We start from the raw sequence: 18208 nt of genomic DNA, 5'->3' as shown, positions 1-18208 counted from the left end.
TCATAAAATAAATTCTAAAAATGTTGATGATATTCGGAATGTTCTCTTTTGTTTATTTATATGTTTTTTTTATCAAGTCGCTTCGATTTGTATTTTTTGATTTATTTTTATAGTCAAACTTGCGGTCCGCCCCGGCTTCGCCCGTGGTACATATTCACGTTTTCTCTACATAAGAACCATCCTCGAACTTCAAGGAATATTATAAAAAAAGAATTAACGAAATCGGTTATGCCGTTCTCAAGTTATGCGCTTACCATTTTGGGATTCATTTTTATATTATAAGATTTATTATTTTTAAAACCATTCCTCACTTAAAACTATACCAGATTTGTAACTACACATTTAAAATTTCTTTATTACTAATTGAGTTATTTATTTCAGGCACTGTTAATGATAAAAACACGCACATCTCTCGTCGACCAACTTACGGAATTTGTCCGTTCAAACCATCCTTACGAGGTATGTGAAGTAATCTCTTTACCAATCAAAAATGGAAACCCACCCTATCTAAAATGGATCGGAGATACTGTTCCTGATAAACAGTAAAAACTAAAAAGTAATATAATATTTAATGGTATATAAGAAGAAATTTGTTTTCTATTTAAGCTATTTCGTCATTATTTTAAACATAGTTATGTATTAACTAGCTTTCCGCCCGCGGCTTCGCCCGCTTCGTCCAAAACCTAATAAATTATAATTATACTAAAACCTTCCTCTGTAATCAATAAAATTTATATTATAATAACTATTAAAAAAAACCGCATCAAAATCCGGTGCTTAGTTTAAAAGATTTAAGCATACATAGGGATATAGGAACGGAAAAAGCGACTTTGTTTTATTTATTATAATGATGTGTAAGTAGTTTATTTGAATATTATATGTATAGTTAGTACCTTCTTGAGGATTTTTTTATTATTCAAGCTGTTATGTATGTGTAACTATTTTGTTATTATTTAAAACATATTAATGTAAAGTGTGTAGTTGTAAAAATATAACGAATATGTATATTGTAGACAAAAATGCATTTATGTAAAAAATAAGTATTAGTTTCAATAAATTGTGTAATAGTATTCATTGTGTATTTATTTTATATTTCCTTGTAGTATATAAACAAATATCTTATATATTCTATTTATATGATTTAAAAACAGATACAATTGATTAAAATCCATACTAATATTATAAATGCGAAAGTAACTCTGTCTGTCTGTCACTCAATCACGCCTAAACTACTGAACCAATTTGCATGAAATTTGGTATGGAGATATTTTGATACCCGAGAAAGGACATAGGCTACCTTTTATTGCGAAATATGTACCACGGGGCGAACCTCTAGTATAATATAAAAATACGTACTTATTTGTTATTACATAACGTTCATTTTGTTTTATAACTTTGAATCAAGAGCCATTACCTACATAAAATTATAAATAGCATATTCTGTGAAGATACCTATCTTTTATAAATTCACCTTTTGGTAAATATATTTTATAAACTTTAGAATGTTAGTTAAAACACAGGCTGTATTTTAAAAATGCAATACTCATTCTTAACTTCACTAACAATACGCATAGAAACTGAAAAACAAAGCGTGCCGCGTCCTTGTGGAATGTGACGTTCTCAAAATCGTAGCATTTCCTAACCGTCTACGAGTTTCGTAGCACAAAGCGCCGCCGATCCTATAGAGGGCGTAATACTCATTCAACAATGAAACATAGACATCCGTAGCGGCCACAAAGTAAAACCTTCCACTTTATCGCCTCCGTCCGCTTATGGCAACTCAGTTCTCTGACAGGCTTTGATACGCGAAGTCACTTAACCGTTCGGACTGGTGCACGAAGGCGGAGTTCCTTTTCGATCGTGTCATATCGAGATGTTAAATTAAAAACGTATTCGGGGCGGATGAAAATTTGAAATTGATGGTTGTCTATTAGATCGAGAGCTTCTTCCCGGGAAACACTGCATCACCCGAACGCGGTTGGATCCGTTCAAAATAGTGCCGCAGGTGGGAAAAGTGGCATTCAGGGTGTCGCGGGTCGGCAGGGTGGGTCGGAGAAGCGCGAGGATTCCAGAAGAGAAGATAAGAGAGGGTCGCGCTCCGCGGGTCGGCATGAGCGGACGGTAGCAAGCGCGCAGGCGCGGATCGATCCCGCGGCATCGAACGGCGCGGCGCCCACTCGGCACTCGGCCTCGCTCGACGACCAGTCGCGCGCGGGCTGACGTGCGAGCGCGCGCGTCTCTGCACGTGCATGGCGCATTCGCCTGGATGCCTCGCGCCCTCGGGGAATGGCTTCGTCCGAGGAAGAGGCGACAACCGCGCCGAGCCCTGAAGATGACTGCCTCAGTGTCCGAAAATGGTGGTGCTTCCTACTGTCGTCTATCTTCACGTTCCTCGCGGGCCTGCTGGTGGTGCTGCTATGTCGCGCGTGCGCGTTCGTCTGCTGCCGCCGGGAGCCCGAGCTGTCTCCGAACGACCCCAAGCAGAAGGAGCAGAAGGCGGCGCGCCAGGGCAAACAGGAGTTCGAAGGCACCTTCATGACCGAGGCCAAGGATTGGGCCGGCGAACTCATCTCCGGTCAGACCACCACTGGACGTATACTGGTAAGTTTCCATGTTTCATCTAAATATTTTTAACGCACACTCAAACTTTTCTCTAATAAATTATCACTTCCCCACGTTACGATACCTACAGCGAATTTACTTTTTATTTTCACAACCTACGGCCTACCTGAAAACTATTTTACATACTTACTCATATTATTTTACATTTATTCAGTGCACTTTCTAAGATAAAATTATAAAGTAAAACAAAGCACATCCTATCGCAGAAGCGTTCAATCAAAACATTATCATTGTGCCTATCTACCCTCTTACCAGTTAATTGTAAAAGCTATTAGGATAACGAAAAGATAAGTAATATTTTTGTTTTTGGTAATCATCACTTCTGTGTTAAATGCCGCATATTCTCACTTTTTAAAGTAGCCTTACCCGTAAGGTTTTATAATACATTCTTATTCATTTAAATATCTAGATTATAATCTCACAAAAACCTACAATATAGTCACTAAAATAAATGCAACTTTTGCTTCGTTTATTTGCTCACATATTTCGACCAATAACTTATGCATGTAGAATAGTTCCAACGCACACATTTGCAACATTGCATGTTAAGAGTTTCTAGCTTGAAACTCCAGAGGGAATGTATCTATGTTTGTCTCTATGACGTCATCGTTTAATAGGGACGCAAGCGCGATTTCTTATGTATATTATATATACGAATTTAGCATAATTTTATATTAAAGAATATTCATGTGTATTATTTTGTACAGGAATGTAGGTACTTCTCATTTCAAGTAATAGGTAGGCAACTGATAATCTTTATAAATTAAAATTTAATGAGCATTGCATTACAATTGAATAATCATTGGATAGATAGATAGTTAATGTAAACGATCAAACATAACATGAAATATAAAAAAAAATCTAATCAAAGTTAATAACCATCCCAAAGAAACATTTTTATATATATTTCCATAATATTACCTTGAGAACATTATGAGTAGTTTATATTATAATCGATGCAGTACGATGCATCTTTTGCCGAATTATAATAAATTGATAACCAGTTTGGAACATTGAACTTGACTTTGAAATCGAATAATAAAACACGTAGGTAACATAGACAAGGATTCGTTTTTTGTAAACACAATGAATATGTATTTTTTACTATACAACGTATTATCAAAACATACCTGATTTATGAAAAGCATTATATAATATTCATATTGTATACCTAAGAATTAAGCACACAATAAAGTCATAGAATCGTATATTTCATGTAAGCATTTACTTAGAGCTGCTGGTATGTAATAACCTTAAACAAAAGAATACCACGGCCATAAACGTCCAATAACCTAATCGAATAAATTGCCTTTCCTCGCTTTCCATCGAACATTAACTAATAAGAATTCCTTAGCTATAAGCACGTGACGCGCAATGGACCCTGACCTGATTCTGTTATCGATGCCTCCTAGTTCAAGTATGTTTCATTTCGCTTTCTACCTTTCATTGCGTAGGTTGTATAGGGCTTCCTGTAGCTCTTGAACTACAACTTATCTACGTCACTCGCCAATACTGAACGAGTCTGCGTATGGAAACTGTTTACTGCCAAGTTATATGTACGTCAGCAAGCTACATGCTTGAATGTGAGACATAATAAAGGACGACATGATGTGACTCCAGATTAGATAAAACCCATTATCTTCTAAGATCGTAAACATTAAATGTACACGTATGTCTAAATCGATCTGGCATAAAATATAGGTCAACTTTTTCATGCTACACAAATTTCATTCAGAGAAAAATAATTAAAAATAGAGGCATACATTTCAGTAATTCAGCCACAAGTCACATAAAGTGTGAAGTGTTTGTGTGCTGAACAAATAGATTGCATTTTGGTTCCGTAATTGATTGATTTTATAATTGAGCAAGGTGTTTACAAACTAGAAGATTCAATTTGAGAGAATATAAGTTATGGTTATATTTCTTTTAAAATGATTGTTCATTCATTTTATGATCGTAATGATTTGTTGAGTAATATTAACAAGTAATAAAAAAGCTGTTATAATAAGAACTCGCTAATCATGCACACATACATATGTATATTAATTAGATTCTAAAATTGTTTACAACTCTTAAAACTGTAAAAGAATGCCAAGCGCATACCTTTTAACCATTACCCGTTTTAGATTGAGGTCACATAGTCAAAAGGCAATGCGAAATTGATTTGATAGGTCTAATTTTGGTTGCCCCAGACAACCCTCTAGAACGTTCGAATCTAAACCTGTCCCGGAATTGGGGATAAATGTTAACTGTATTCGGATTCAAGAGTGACCTTTGAAAAGAGGTCTGATATTTCTGCTCACCCGTCAGGTAAAATTATTTATATAGACGCCGAAATAGTCTACCCTCTGCAGACTCTCAGCCAACCTTTAGCTTTGGGAATACATTTATTTATAAAAGCATATACCTACATTATACGTGATTAATTCTGAAGAGCAATAAATTAAATGACGGCCATAAACGCACTTTTGAGACGTTAATTGCGTAGATCTTATTGCTATGTGTACATAAATTTCTACGTTTTGATAATGAACAATTTTTCTGAAATATAAATGAATGCACTTCTTTCATCTTACATCATTAGTTACTTTCTTGTAAAGGTATATAAACGTAAGCTTACATAAACAAGCGACTAAAATAAACGCACTTTACCTTCCATTTCGTGAATTGGTAAATTATTTTTATTACCGGAAGTACCTATAGAAATTTAAACCGAATCTCATTAACAAAGTAAACAATGTTTAAAATACGATACAGCTTTCAACATGCACTTCAAATTATAATTTTTTCTCAAAATATTTTTTTCCAAAATATTTCTACAAATAATATTAATTATTAACATAAATCTCGATTGTTATTTGAACATACGAAAATAAAGAAATAAGAATTTGTGTATGAGCATAGTTTTCTCAGAATTTAATATTTTAATAAGCTTTGTTTATTGCCGCTGCCCACGTTCCTTTTACATTTACTCAAAGAAAACAATGCTTTGAATTTTTATACCTACATGACTTTAGCACGAAAGCGGACAAATCCATCGATTAAGTCCCTACTTTCAAGTGGTTGTTTCTTTATAAACAAGAAAATGCTATATTTAACCGGAAAGTAACAGATGTAAAAAAGTAATAATTTTGATTAATCGATCGATGTCGTATTTTTGTATTGTGAGACCTTCTTGCAACGAAACATTTTCCAATATAATCATAATTTAACGTCTTCATCATTAATGAAAGAAAAAAAAAGTAATGCTCTACAAAATATGGAAAAAATGTATCAAGGATTTAAAAAAATGATTTATCGTGAAAGAGTAGCCATTACGACCTAGTTAAACATGAGTATTAGGTATATTGTTCATCCTAGATCGTTTGGCTAGGAAACCTTATCGCTTGCCAAATCTCTATGAAATCACTTCCTGATATACGGTAATGTTGTTTGTTCGAAAATCTATACACCCATTAGATTCAGTAAATACATTCATTTATGTAACAAACTAAAAATTAATTTAAAAAATACCTAATTTAAAAAAAATGTGATTCTGATGTAAATCTGAAATAAAAAAACATTTTTTGAAGAAACAACACGACTGAATCTACAAAAGTTTCAGGATTTTCCTAAAATAAGTTTTCATAGCTCCCCACGGTCAACCTTAAAAAAATTCTACTAGGGAATTATAACCTGTGACACGATAAAAATGAAGTTTATTTTTCTATGAACACTAGTCTGTCTAGTTTAAGTTCTGAAAACACGGGACGGGCATTCATCCTTTGCATGAGTAAAGTTTGCTAAAGATCAGAAAGTAGACCACGCCGGACGCCGGTAAAAGCCTACCCAGTATAAATGGAATTGCGCATGGCTTTTTGTAGAACTGTCCTTCTTAACTCCCACTTAGGTGGGTTTATCTCGGCTAAATGTTTTTGTTAGACTGGGAATTATAGTAGTTATGTAAAGCGGATTTTTATATTATTTATGAATGAGCTGTACTAAATGAGGCTTTTATGGTAGATGTGCTTTTAAAAACAATAACTCGGTTAAAATACGTATTTGAATCTAAATACAGCCTGTATTTTATTTGAAAAATATTGCGGAAATTAATGTGTGTACCCAACTTAATGGGTATCATAACAAGAAGTAGGTTTAGATCCAAAGTAATATGATCGTAAACCAAGTGGGGTATCTCGAAGTGATAGTTCCAAACATTCGAAGGACAAATGCCGGTGCGTGCCAGCCATTACGCAGGATTAAGTAGGTCGAATATCTAGTAAAATAAAAACGCCGTATTGACACTTTGAGATTGCCAAATGTGGGCATAAAGAATAGAGTAAACCTTTTTTGACAAAAATGCAAGACAAGCTTGAAGCGCCCCCTAATCCCTGTAAATAGGTCAATGGGCGGAGTCCTATCGATTGCCAGCACTTGTGCGGTTCACAGGAGTTGCGCTACTATATAAGAAATACAATCGTACAAAGGGGTTAAGGCTCGATTAATCGTTTTCACTGCAATCGCTTTTCCAAATCTGGAGCTGTTATATTGTCGCTCAAAGACTAAACATTGCAATGCCAGACTTGCGACTCCTATTTTTTAATCTGAAATTCCGATGCTGTAAATTTTTAATCAAGAAATGTTTTTTCTGGTCGGTTCTGTGCTCTAACTAATTGAACAGCAGTTTTATCTATACAAAAAAACCGTATATCCAAACCAAACTATAAAATATCAATAACTTGAAAAATAAATTGTGTATGAATGATTCAATCAGAAATATACAATTTTTACCTTTCTCTTATGAAATAAAATTCAGCGATACGAATAAAAATACATAGCATTTGCTATTTTTATAACTAATAGATTCACTTAATTACTGAGCGAGCTTTGAATTATCACTTCACACCATATTTTTCATTAGTCGGACGTGACACTCCCTTTAATGCAACTGTTTATTATTAGACAAAGCTAATATTTTCAGTTTACATAATAGAAAACAGACAAGCACGTGATGTATTTATTGTCTTATATCATAAAAAAAACAATTTAATATCGGAACTCGAGAACAAGTTTAACATCCTGCGGTAAATTATTTCTAGACTGCGGCCAATGCCTAGATCTAATATGTTTCAAAATTTACGCGCAACAACCGCTGTCTTGTGTTAGTTATAGCCAATTTAAATTAAGAGTTAAAATTTATTTCTGTTTATTAGGTCGCAGAAGGCTATTTTGAGAGCGATCGATTGAAAAAAAGTACAAAAAACGTGTAGCGTTCTGTCACAACGTTATTAAATATTTAACAGGCAAAGTTTGTGGCGTGTAATTCGGATCGATTCCCTTTTGGTGGAGAGAGATGTCAACATTTTTGCTAGGACTGTTTATTTTTAACCGACTTCAAAAAAAACGAGGAGGTTATCAATTCGGCCGGTATAATTTTTTTTTTTTTTTATGTATGTACGCCGATTACTCCGAGGTTTCTGAACCTATTTACATGATTCTTGTTTTGTTCGATGCGGGATGCCGGATGGTGTCGAATAAAAAGGTTTGAAGTCGGTGCCAAACACTAAGCACTCAGTATTATGCCCGTGCACCGAAATCAAACCTTTATAGTAAATAGCACATCTAAATAATATGTAGTAATTAATAATATCAAATCTATTTTATTTTTTACTTCTGCGTTTTTGAAGTCGGTTGTTTTTAACGCAGTTTTTATCCTCTAAGAAACAATCACAGGAAACAATTCTGAAGAGTCATGTCACTAGTGTAAACTAAGTCTTTGTGAAGCTGGGCCTTCACAAAGACATTTTTAGATCTTTTCATAAATTGTAGGTACATGAACTTAATTAAAATGTTTTAAAATAATATTGTGGCATCTTTATAGTCAGTACCTATATGCTATGCAATGATACCAAAAATACAACCCTCCACATTATTTTAATTATAAACTATACTAAAATAATGTATTTATATGAATAACTTGTATAACGTCATTCATACAATTTAACAAGTACCACAAAATGTACTATAGTTATTCATAATTGAAAATGAAAACCACTTAGAAATGTACTGTAATAAAACTCGGTTTAAATAAGCCATCTTGTGGGCATAATAAAGAAGCTTGCTGCACTGAAAAGTTCACGTGACATGTTTTATAATTCAAAGAACCTGAAAATTAAGTTCGTTTTGGGAGCATACAAAAATTAAAGGCAGCCCACGTAAACATTCGAGCACGTCACACGAAAATGTCGAGGTGTACTTGAATACTAATTGTACGCAAACCCAGCTGAAACTTACTGTTTTAGGAAGAATAATAGTTACCTTCATTAGTGACCTGAAACAAATTTCATATTCTTACGGGCTTGAGCGTTATTTTACGTGGTGTTTTGATTCAAAATAAATTTATGGTGGGTGTGTCATGACGGTGATTTTATTAGAGAGAAGCTTCCTTTCAAAGATAAATTTTTAAAAACAACTGCTTATAAATCTACTTATAAAAATGTATACGAATAAAACATCGGGTAAACTTCAGAATGTCATCTCGTTATAAAAAATTTACACTGAGTCTGTATTCACAGGCAGATTGGAATATCTTCTTTCGTTCTTTATTATCTAATTTAAAAATTTCTCAAAATTCTATTTTAAATCTATCTACTACAAATATCTTTTGAAATTCCTTAATTAAATAAATTATTATATGATGGGCTTGCTTTCAACACATTTCATTAATTGACCCAACCTAGTCACGGTATGTTCAATAAAAATTAATATTCATTTTCATATTTCTCGAACCAAATAAGCCTTTAAAAATAATATATACATAAACAATTTTTATTTATTTCGTGTATATGTAAATTTAATACGCAGTTTAAAGTAGATAATGACGTACCTAATTAAAATTTTACATAAGGCATGATTTGGGGCTGATTTAATTGTTAGATACGATAAATAGATATTAGATAATATTATCAATTTCTTTCTTTTGTTGCAATAATATGATTAATTTCCAAATTGATCCCTTTGCTTATTGTCAAAAACAAAGTGGTCTTTGGAAAGAACTAGCTTTACGGGAAACAAATTGCCATTTTCATATACATCCTAGATGAAAATGAACGAGAAATCGGCATCGCTTTTTTCCGCATTAGCAGCGTCATCCTGTCAGAATCAGATGACAGGGGATGTTTGACTTGCGCTTTCTGCGTATACTTTTCCTGTCATCGATTTAACAATGTGAGATAGATGTATGACGAGACTTGAGACTTCCTACTGAGTTCCGATACCACGGTACGAGAGCTTACGACGTCACGCTTGTACGTTTGGTACGTTTGGCATACTACACTTTTACATTGGCTCGAAGCCATGTCAGCTGTCCCCGTGCGTCCACTTACAATAATTTTATGCGTATTATTTATAAAATGTTTGTTTTGAAATATAATAATCACTAGATGATGCACGTGACACTTGCTCCCACGATGGTAAAAGCTATTTTAAGTGCGTTTTAATTTTACAAACATGAGCAATAGTGGTATTTACTATAATTAACCTTGTGAGTGTTGTACATTAAGATCTAATTTAAATATAGGTATCTTTAGGTCGTTTCCCTTTTAGGAAAATTGCACATCTATCAATAGTTACGTGTATGTAGTTTTATAAAAATTTTTAGTATAAATCTTTACTTTCTAGCCTTATCACGTTTATGTAAGTAAATTATCCTATCTAACTTCTATGCTTACCAGAAGCATACAATAAATAAACGGAAATGTCAGCACACCAAAGTAACTAGTAGATCTATCTGTAGACTCCAGCTCTAAAATTACATTTTTATGAGGCGTTTGACATTCGACCTTTTAACTTATAGCCATAGATTACCTAACTTGGCACCGGTATAAGAATCACACTCAGCCACTATTATCAATGGATTACAAAAGCATTCATCGCAAAAATGGGTCAATATACAAATGTAAGTAGGTCACATTTGTAGAAAGCCTGCGCTAAGTTGATCCGAAGCACTTATATGTACACAACAGATAATGTTCAATCTGTTTAAATGGTATATTTATTCTTTGTTTTTCTTTCATTATATTTGAGTGCCTGTGTGCTCAGCTAATATGATTGAATGTAGGCCTTCCAGCATTAGGTACATGTTTATTGTTTCTCGAATGACCCAAAAGAGTCTTGTTATACAAGTTCTTTTTGTACCACGTATTCTTTTATTATTTTTAGGCTATTTTGGCTACGTGTATAAGGAAAGGTTAATTTTAATTGCTAGTCGAAATCAACGAACAATATTGAATTTGCGATTATTAAATAAAGGTTCAATCACCAACAAGCTTATTGTTTATTTCAAAATTACTGATCATATTTTTGCAGTCACGGTATAGGTTGTTTATTATTTTCTAAAGTAAAACTAATGTATTATATTTAAATCATTATAATTTCTTATGAAATTGAATATAAAATCTACGTACCAACTACCAAGCCTCCTTTATAAACTTGATTCAGTTTAATAGAAGTAACTATAAATATATATGTGTAGTTCTGCAGTTTTTGGATCACTAAGCAAATAAGTTTTTGTAGTTAGACAAATCGGTAAAGGTTTTCCTTTAAAGTAAAAAATCCAAAAAAGACTCTAGAAACTTGGTTTTTTTACCAGATACTAAACTTCGCCAAAAAACATACCCTTAAATTTTGGTTATTTCTTGATACATACCTAATTAAATAAAGTAAATGGGATTTAGATAGTATAAAAAGTGTATTATTCTTTATAATAGTAATAAAATTTAGATTATCCAGTAATCAAATAATATCATACCCTAAATAGCTTCAAATATATCTTGCACTGCAACTGCCTCGTAATATCTTACACAAATAGAATCGACAAAATTAGACAATAATCTAAATCGCTTCTATAATAGGTATAATGATCATTTTCATGAAATGTTCTTATGAATGGTAGTAAATGTTAAAAATATGTAAAAATATGACGTTTCAAAAGTGCTTCTCGAAGAAGTCTAATTGAATAAATAAATGTTTGGGTTTGAAAAACATCTTGATAAGTGTGTATTATTAAATTTCATAAAATGTACCTATATTATTTATAACGTTCAGAACCCCATACGTTAATACAAAACACACTTGGCCGGTTATCTAGTCTGGGTGAGTATGGATGACGAAGCCTAATCAATCATTCAAACGATAGGTTGGGCGTAAAAGCCATTTGCGTGTTTTTCTTTCGCAAGCACTAACCACTATTGATTTTGAATGGAAATCAAAGCAGTTTTTATATCATGTTATTCCTTTTTAATATCTCTTGGGTTAGGAAAAGTGGAAAATGGGCATTTTATTAAATAACTCAATAGAATGTAACATTTTTTTAGATTTTAGTTAAGGCACAGATTGGTTAAGGTACGGTAAAATGGTAGTTATGATATTATTATGATTTTTTCATGGCTCGACTTAACATTTAAATTTTATTTATTTAATTTTGTCGTAAGGGACTTCGTCGATTTTTATACTCTTGAGAATATGGATAAGTATTAAGATTATAGTGCACTGTTTTTTAAATAAAGAAAGCATAGCATTAAGAATAATAATATTATGTTATAACTCATGCACGCTACAAAAAAAAATCAAGTTACGATAAAATTTCAGCACTTGAATAACAGCTAAGTAAATGCAGGTTATTGACCGGACAGAAGAAAACGCTTCGCCAAAAAACTATTCTTGTAAAATGGAACAAGTCTTAGGGGAACCATTTTATTTCTCAGAAAATTCTCTGAACATTTTAAGAGGCGTGGTCTTAATAATGGAAAGCTTTGTGCAATTATACTCGGAGAGTGAGAGTGGCTATTTCGTATATTTTCTTGGTATTTTTATTCATAATGTTTACAGTTTAAAACGTTGTCAATGAAACAATTTAAATGAATTAGCTGAACGACGTACTTTTTAACGTGTTATTTTAAAATTATAGGTACGAAGTATTTTCAATAGATATTTACGTAATGTAGATTCTTTAAAGGGATTTCAGTAAGTTGATTAATAGGTGTATTTAGTTTACAACTTAGGTAATATTCGAGATGAAACTGATCGTTTATAATGATGTGAAAGTAAATAAGCAAACTATTTCGCAAATGGGTACTATAAGTCAAAAACCAAGTAATTTATGAAATAAGTATCTTTTTTTTAAATATAAACTTGATTGAAACAATTCGCTAGTTGTTGTGAAAACCGGCTACCAAATAAATTTCATTATTGTTTCTTGCAAATAAAATATAAGTTAATTAACTTAAATTTTATATTGCGAGCTTTTCGCTACGGGAAATATTGAATGCACCAAACACTTAAAAATATGAAATACTCGTTCGCGATTAATTTAAATTCAATGCAAAACTTGAGCTATTTCAGTAAAAATATAATTACACTGTTCAATTTGCAGAAGGATCCTCAAAATTGAAAGAAGTAGATATAGCCGCCAAAATAAAATATTTTATCTATATTTTTTACTGTTTTTGGTGTTTTCATTGAAATCATTGCTATAGTGAGTTAAAATGAAAAAATCCGTTCCATTTAAATTATAGAATATAAACCTTTCAGTTCGTTACGTAAATAATATACCACAAATAATACAGATGATATTTAATATACAAAATAAGCATTGTATGCAATACAATTGATATTAACGACCATAACAGCTTACCTTGTGAAGTTTAGTGTCAATTAGCTGGCTTTAAAATTACCTATATCCCATTTTATTGACCATCAAGTGAAATGAAGTGGCAGAACTGTACAGATAAAGCCTGCATGTGGCAACTGGGAGCATATATTTATTTTACAGGCCGTCACCGAAATGCAGCCCGCATTACTGTGAAATAATTGCCTATATATTACGAAACGTAACTTCATTTTGAAGGCTTGCAACCTTTTACGGTGTCAAAGGATTTTGAACGCATTCCCATACAATCTGGACACTATTGGCCTGGATTCACTGAAAGCTTTTGAAGGATCCTTATTCTGCATGCGAGTGGAGCAAAATTTTGAGCGGAAAGTGGAACTTTTTTAAGTGTAGGTTGCAATGCAATTTCAGTGTCAATTTCAATTGGAAACATTCTGAAGTGGATGTGTTCCAAACTTGTAATACACTCATTTGCTTTACATTATTAAATTAATAAGTAATTAATGGATATGTATTTTCGTTGCAAACGTGTACTCTGAATTTTTATCGTGTGATATTCTTTAAAAAGCTTTGCATAATTATCCAAAAAACTAATCAAGAATTAGTCAATTTGTAGCCGATTTCTTCTTTAATTGGTTTTAAATGTTTAATTATCAAAAGATAATTTTTCTTATTCTGTGACTCGTAATAGCAATACCTGTTCAGTCTTCTTAGAATCGATAAATTACAATTTTTTTCCAACGGTGTGGGTTCACCTTCAAACTACTCGTAGTTATTAGAATTGGATATTGAATAAGAAGCATTTAGAAAACGTTTTCCTTAAGCTTTATTGCCATTCAAAATACAGATTTGACAATATATAAGCCAATTATTTGGAAGAAACTAATGTTAATTTTTTAAGACTTGGTTAGTGTTGTATCAGTATGGCTGCCGCTGACGGGGTCGCGGATGAATTCTACACTCAACACGCATGGGCCCGTCATTAAAGCGGCTGGACGGACCATAATATAAGAGGAGGAGGAATTCGACATAACCCACGGCCCCTTCCCTGGAGGAGATACTCATGCTATATTTACCCAAAAAAAAAAAGGTTGTTGGTGTATTTTTCCGATGTTGTTTAAAATTGAATGTCAGCTCTAGCAGGCAAATAAAATTTGGCCTAGCACCTTGACCCAATGAAGATTTCTTACGTACATTGTCACGCTATAAAATGTCTGTTGCCCGTTTTCAAGACAAACTCTGGCCATTAAAACCTGAACGAATAATTATTTATTAATACAAGTTTGAGTTGAAACTGCGCTGTGTCCACAGTACATGAGTGTGCTATAAATACATGCGCTATATTTACCACGGCCATGTCACATCTCGCGACATCGCCTATCGGTGTTGATATATTCGACTTTATGGACTACCGGGAAGCATCACTCTATGTGGTATGCGTTTTGGTATTTAAATTACTAATGATGATCGACTTAAAGGTGGTCTAATTAAACTGTTATATAAACTCGTTTGAATATAATATAGTATAAACTCGTGCCATCCATTCATTTTATTCATATAAACAAGGTTGCTCTGTAAACAAGCATTTCCTTTCATCAAACAAACAAAATAAATTGTACAAAATTCTCGCAAAGCATCGGTCAAAAAATTTAAAGCCAGATTAATTGTAACACTTCAAACGCTTAACCAGAATAAATATTTCTATACCACGCTATACTATGAGAGTACGTTATTCAATAGAAGCGCCAAACCAAAACATTTTTCCGCCACTGGACGCAAATGAACTTTTATTTATTTAAATATAACACAGCAACTGCATACAAATACAGTCCGAAAATATTATACAAATTTTATCTCCAGCTTTTGTGAAGCCGTCGATTGTGTCGCATTTCAACGTGGGATTTTTGTAAATTGTTTTCACACAATATTGTGTAATTCTGTTATCTTTTTGACGTAAACAAAAGGTGGTTTATTTTCATGCTTGCCATTTACCTGTGAAATTGAAACTTGTAATATTAATATTGGTCATTGATATCGGTATGAAGAATTTACAACAATAATGGTAACAACATTCATCAACTCATAGCGAAAATGTCTGAATTGATCTTTCTGGTTCAATCAGCAAAAAGCAATCGTTTGATAAATGGATCGTCTAGTGCCCGGAAAAGAAACTAACTTTGTAACAGATAGTTACTACATTATAAATCATCACTAAGTAGAAAAGTTTCGCTCGCAACATTGGGAAAACTTTGATATTGATAGCATAGTTTATAAAGAAATGTCTCACCGGTATAGGTGGTATAGTGAAGCATGTTCCAATATTGAGTAGGTACCTATTTCTCCAGATGATTTGTAATTTGCAAGCTACTCTTATAAATAAATATATAAATGTATAAAATTTGGCTTTCATACTTTTAGCTTTTAAGAACACAAAATGTTGTCCGAGTTTTTTAATCAAATTGCATACCTACATCATTCAAGAATGCTTCCAGAGATGTTAAAACTTCGGTGATGTCAGGACCAATAGGTTTGAGTGGAATTATTTCGAAGCAATAAAATATCTCATAAAGAATAAACTTTATCAGCTAATTAAGAAAATTAGGTATGCGACGTTAAATAGGAACGGTTTGGCATTGCCTTATTTTGCAGGCCATTTAATGTAGACACTTGGAAATAGAGCCTTAATCGATGTGCTGAGCGTCACTTGGATTCTTTCCAAATAATTTCACACTGAATTCTGTCGAAAAGAGCAACTATGAATAAAGCGCTTATACTGTGACGATCGCAAATTTCATAAGAGAATTTCTACAATATGCATGAATTGTAAAATAATTAAAATGTATCTTATCGTCAGAAAGTTTTAGAAGCAGAGTGGAAGGAACCACGCATTAAAAGACATAAAAACTAACTGACCCATGCTTGATCTTGAGCACGTCTTTTTGTAGGTATAATACCTAGTTAGGTAAAAATATTAGCATTAGCGAGTATAGTTTTAAATGTATTGTAAATTGTATACCTTGATAGAAAAGTATATGAACGTTGCACTTCAATTATATTATAGGCACATAAATAATCAATCGCGAACAAGGGAGTGGCTAACGATAATTTGTGCGATAAATTCACCAACCAAACTGCCAACTATTTTATTGTTAACCGCGGGAACCGGCTTATTTCATTTTATGCGTATTAAATTCATTCATTCCTCTTTACTGACTAATAACTGAATGATACAAAAATAATTCACTGCTTATGATAATGGTTTAAGAAATAAAGCTTTCTGGTGTAGATCAAAAGAGCTATAAATTATTTGTTATTCATATAGGTATAGATTCATTATAAATGCTTTAAAATTTTGAACAGAGATAAAAAAGTTATCCTTTAGCTTCAAATCCACTCAAAAACTTAATTAGATTATGGCAAGATGCAGAAATTCTGACCTTTTTGAATAAAACGCCGCATATCTGATAACTAAGTATAATGTTAATTTAGTAGAAAAATCCAATAAAACCAAATACATTCAAGAAAGAATTCAACTGGAACATTTAAATTTAATTTTTAATCTGACGCTAACATTTTTGACTTTAGAGTGAGTACATGACGTACCTACCTAAGATGCAATAACGGAGGAGTAAACGCTGAACGCTTCACAAATAGGGCATGTAAATCAAGTTTCGTATAGAAAATACTTATTCCATTTATCAGAATGATGGCTCTCCTTACCATCACTTGAGAAGCTGATCACTAGAATAATACCTATTGAGATATTAAGAGGAAAAGGAATGATCGTACGCTTTTGTTTTCCTGTAACTGTTTCTATTGGGTCAAATCCACTATTCTTCTGACTACAATGTCTAAACGAATTTTCCAGGAATTTCACTTTCTACACTAGCTATACTTTCTTCGGCAAAAATTACATCTAACTAAAGAAGTACTGTATCTAATCCGTTTCTGTAACTTATGTAGCCAATTACAAAGATAAATAAATAGACACTTTGATCATGAACAACTCTTATCTTCCAAGTTGCCAATACAAATACTGTAACTGTCAGTAAATATTAACTTTCTTGATTGTTCAGTTAAATATTGTGAATTCTAATTTGAGTTCAACTTTGAATCGTCTGAATGAAGCCAAGATTATGTTAATGTATGACGAGTGCGAGTTTAATGCTCTGAGTGCGAGTGTCATTCTTTCCTTTATTTGAGTTTACCTACTTTTCTCACTTTAATTTTTAATTTGATCTATTTTATTCCCGCGAGATGTTTACAATCCCCTGGCCTGGAATTTCTTATTAAGAAAATACAGTCTTTTTATTCCATTCCATTTGTAAAACATATTATATTATCATTTGAAAGCATGCAATCGTATTACAATCAAATTTTATTAGTGCTTATTATTCAGTGTGCCAACTAATACAATCTTATAGAACTATAACTATAATTGGAGTAATACTTTATTCATAGAAAATAAATGTGATTTTTATAAAACTATTTTGTACCTACTATAATTCTCTATTATCAACTGTCGATTTATCTCACGGAAGAGTTGAAACTATCTACTAGTAAGTAGTAGGTAACTCTAAACTTTCTGGCAATCATTTATCACTTCAGTGAAATTCTTTTCCTCTATACCACACTATATATATAAATTAAACATCAAAAGACCACTAATGGGTAGATATTTTCATTGATTCTCTCTAAAGAGCCGTAAAGATGTAACGTTTGATCTTTCATGCGAAAAGACAATTTTACATTCAACGATATCAAAACGACACGACAGCGACACGATGTAGCATAGGAAGTCGCGTGGTATGCGGACGTTTCAGAGCATTACCACAGCATTACGGTTTTATAGATTTGTACAGCTTGCTTATGCCGCTTTAAATGCAATGCCCTATTATTCTTTTTATAGTATGCAGCTTTTCTTCGCGATGTTTATTT

At 32.7% G+C, this 18208-nt stretch overlaps 1 protein-coding gene across 12 annotated transcripts in view; it reads left to right on the top strand.

The window, feature by feature from the left end:
- The first annotated feature begins 1775 nt into the window (after positions 1 to 1775).
- The window catches only part of LOC123693338 (calcium-activated potassium channel slowpoke), a 44146-nt gene continuing 27713 nt past the window's right edge, over positions 1776 to 18208 (top strand). For 9 of the 12 annotated variants that reach the window (XM_045638392.1, XM_045638390.1, XM_045638386.1 and 6 more), the window contains exon 1: positions 1777 to 2601. In XM_045638392.1, the coding sequence (XP_045494348.1) occupies positions 2287 to 2601 (315 nt within the window). In that variant the 5' untranslated portion in view covers positions 1777 to 2286. Of the gene's footprint in view, positions 2602 to 18208 lie in introns of all 12 variants that reach the window. The other 3 variants (XM_045638384.1, XM_045638385.1, XM_045638393.1) reach the window with 1 other exon arrangement.

This window comes from Colias croceus, chromosome 7, assembly GCF_905220415.1.
Source record: "Colias croceus chromosome 7, ilColCroc2.1".
Lineage (NCBI taxonomy): Eukaryota > Metazoa > Arthropoda > Insecta > Lepidoptera > Pieridae > Colias > Colias croceus.
The sequence above is the reverse complement of the archived record's forward strand: the minus strand, read 5'-3'. Positions and strand labels throughout refer to the sequence as shown.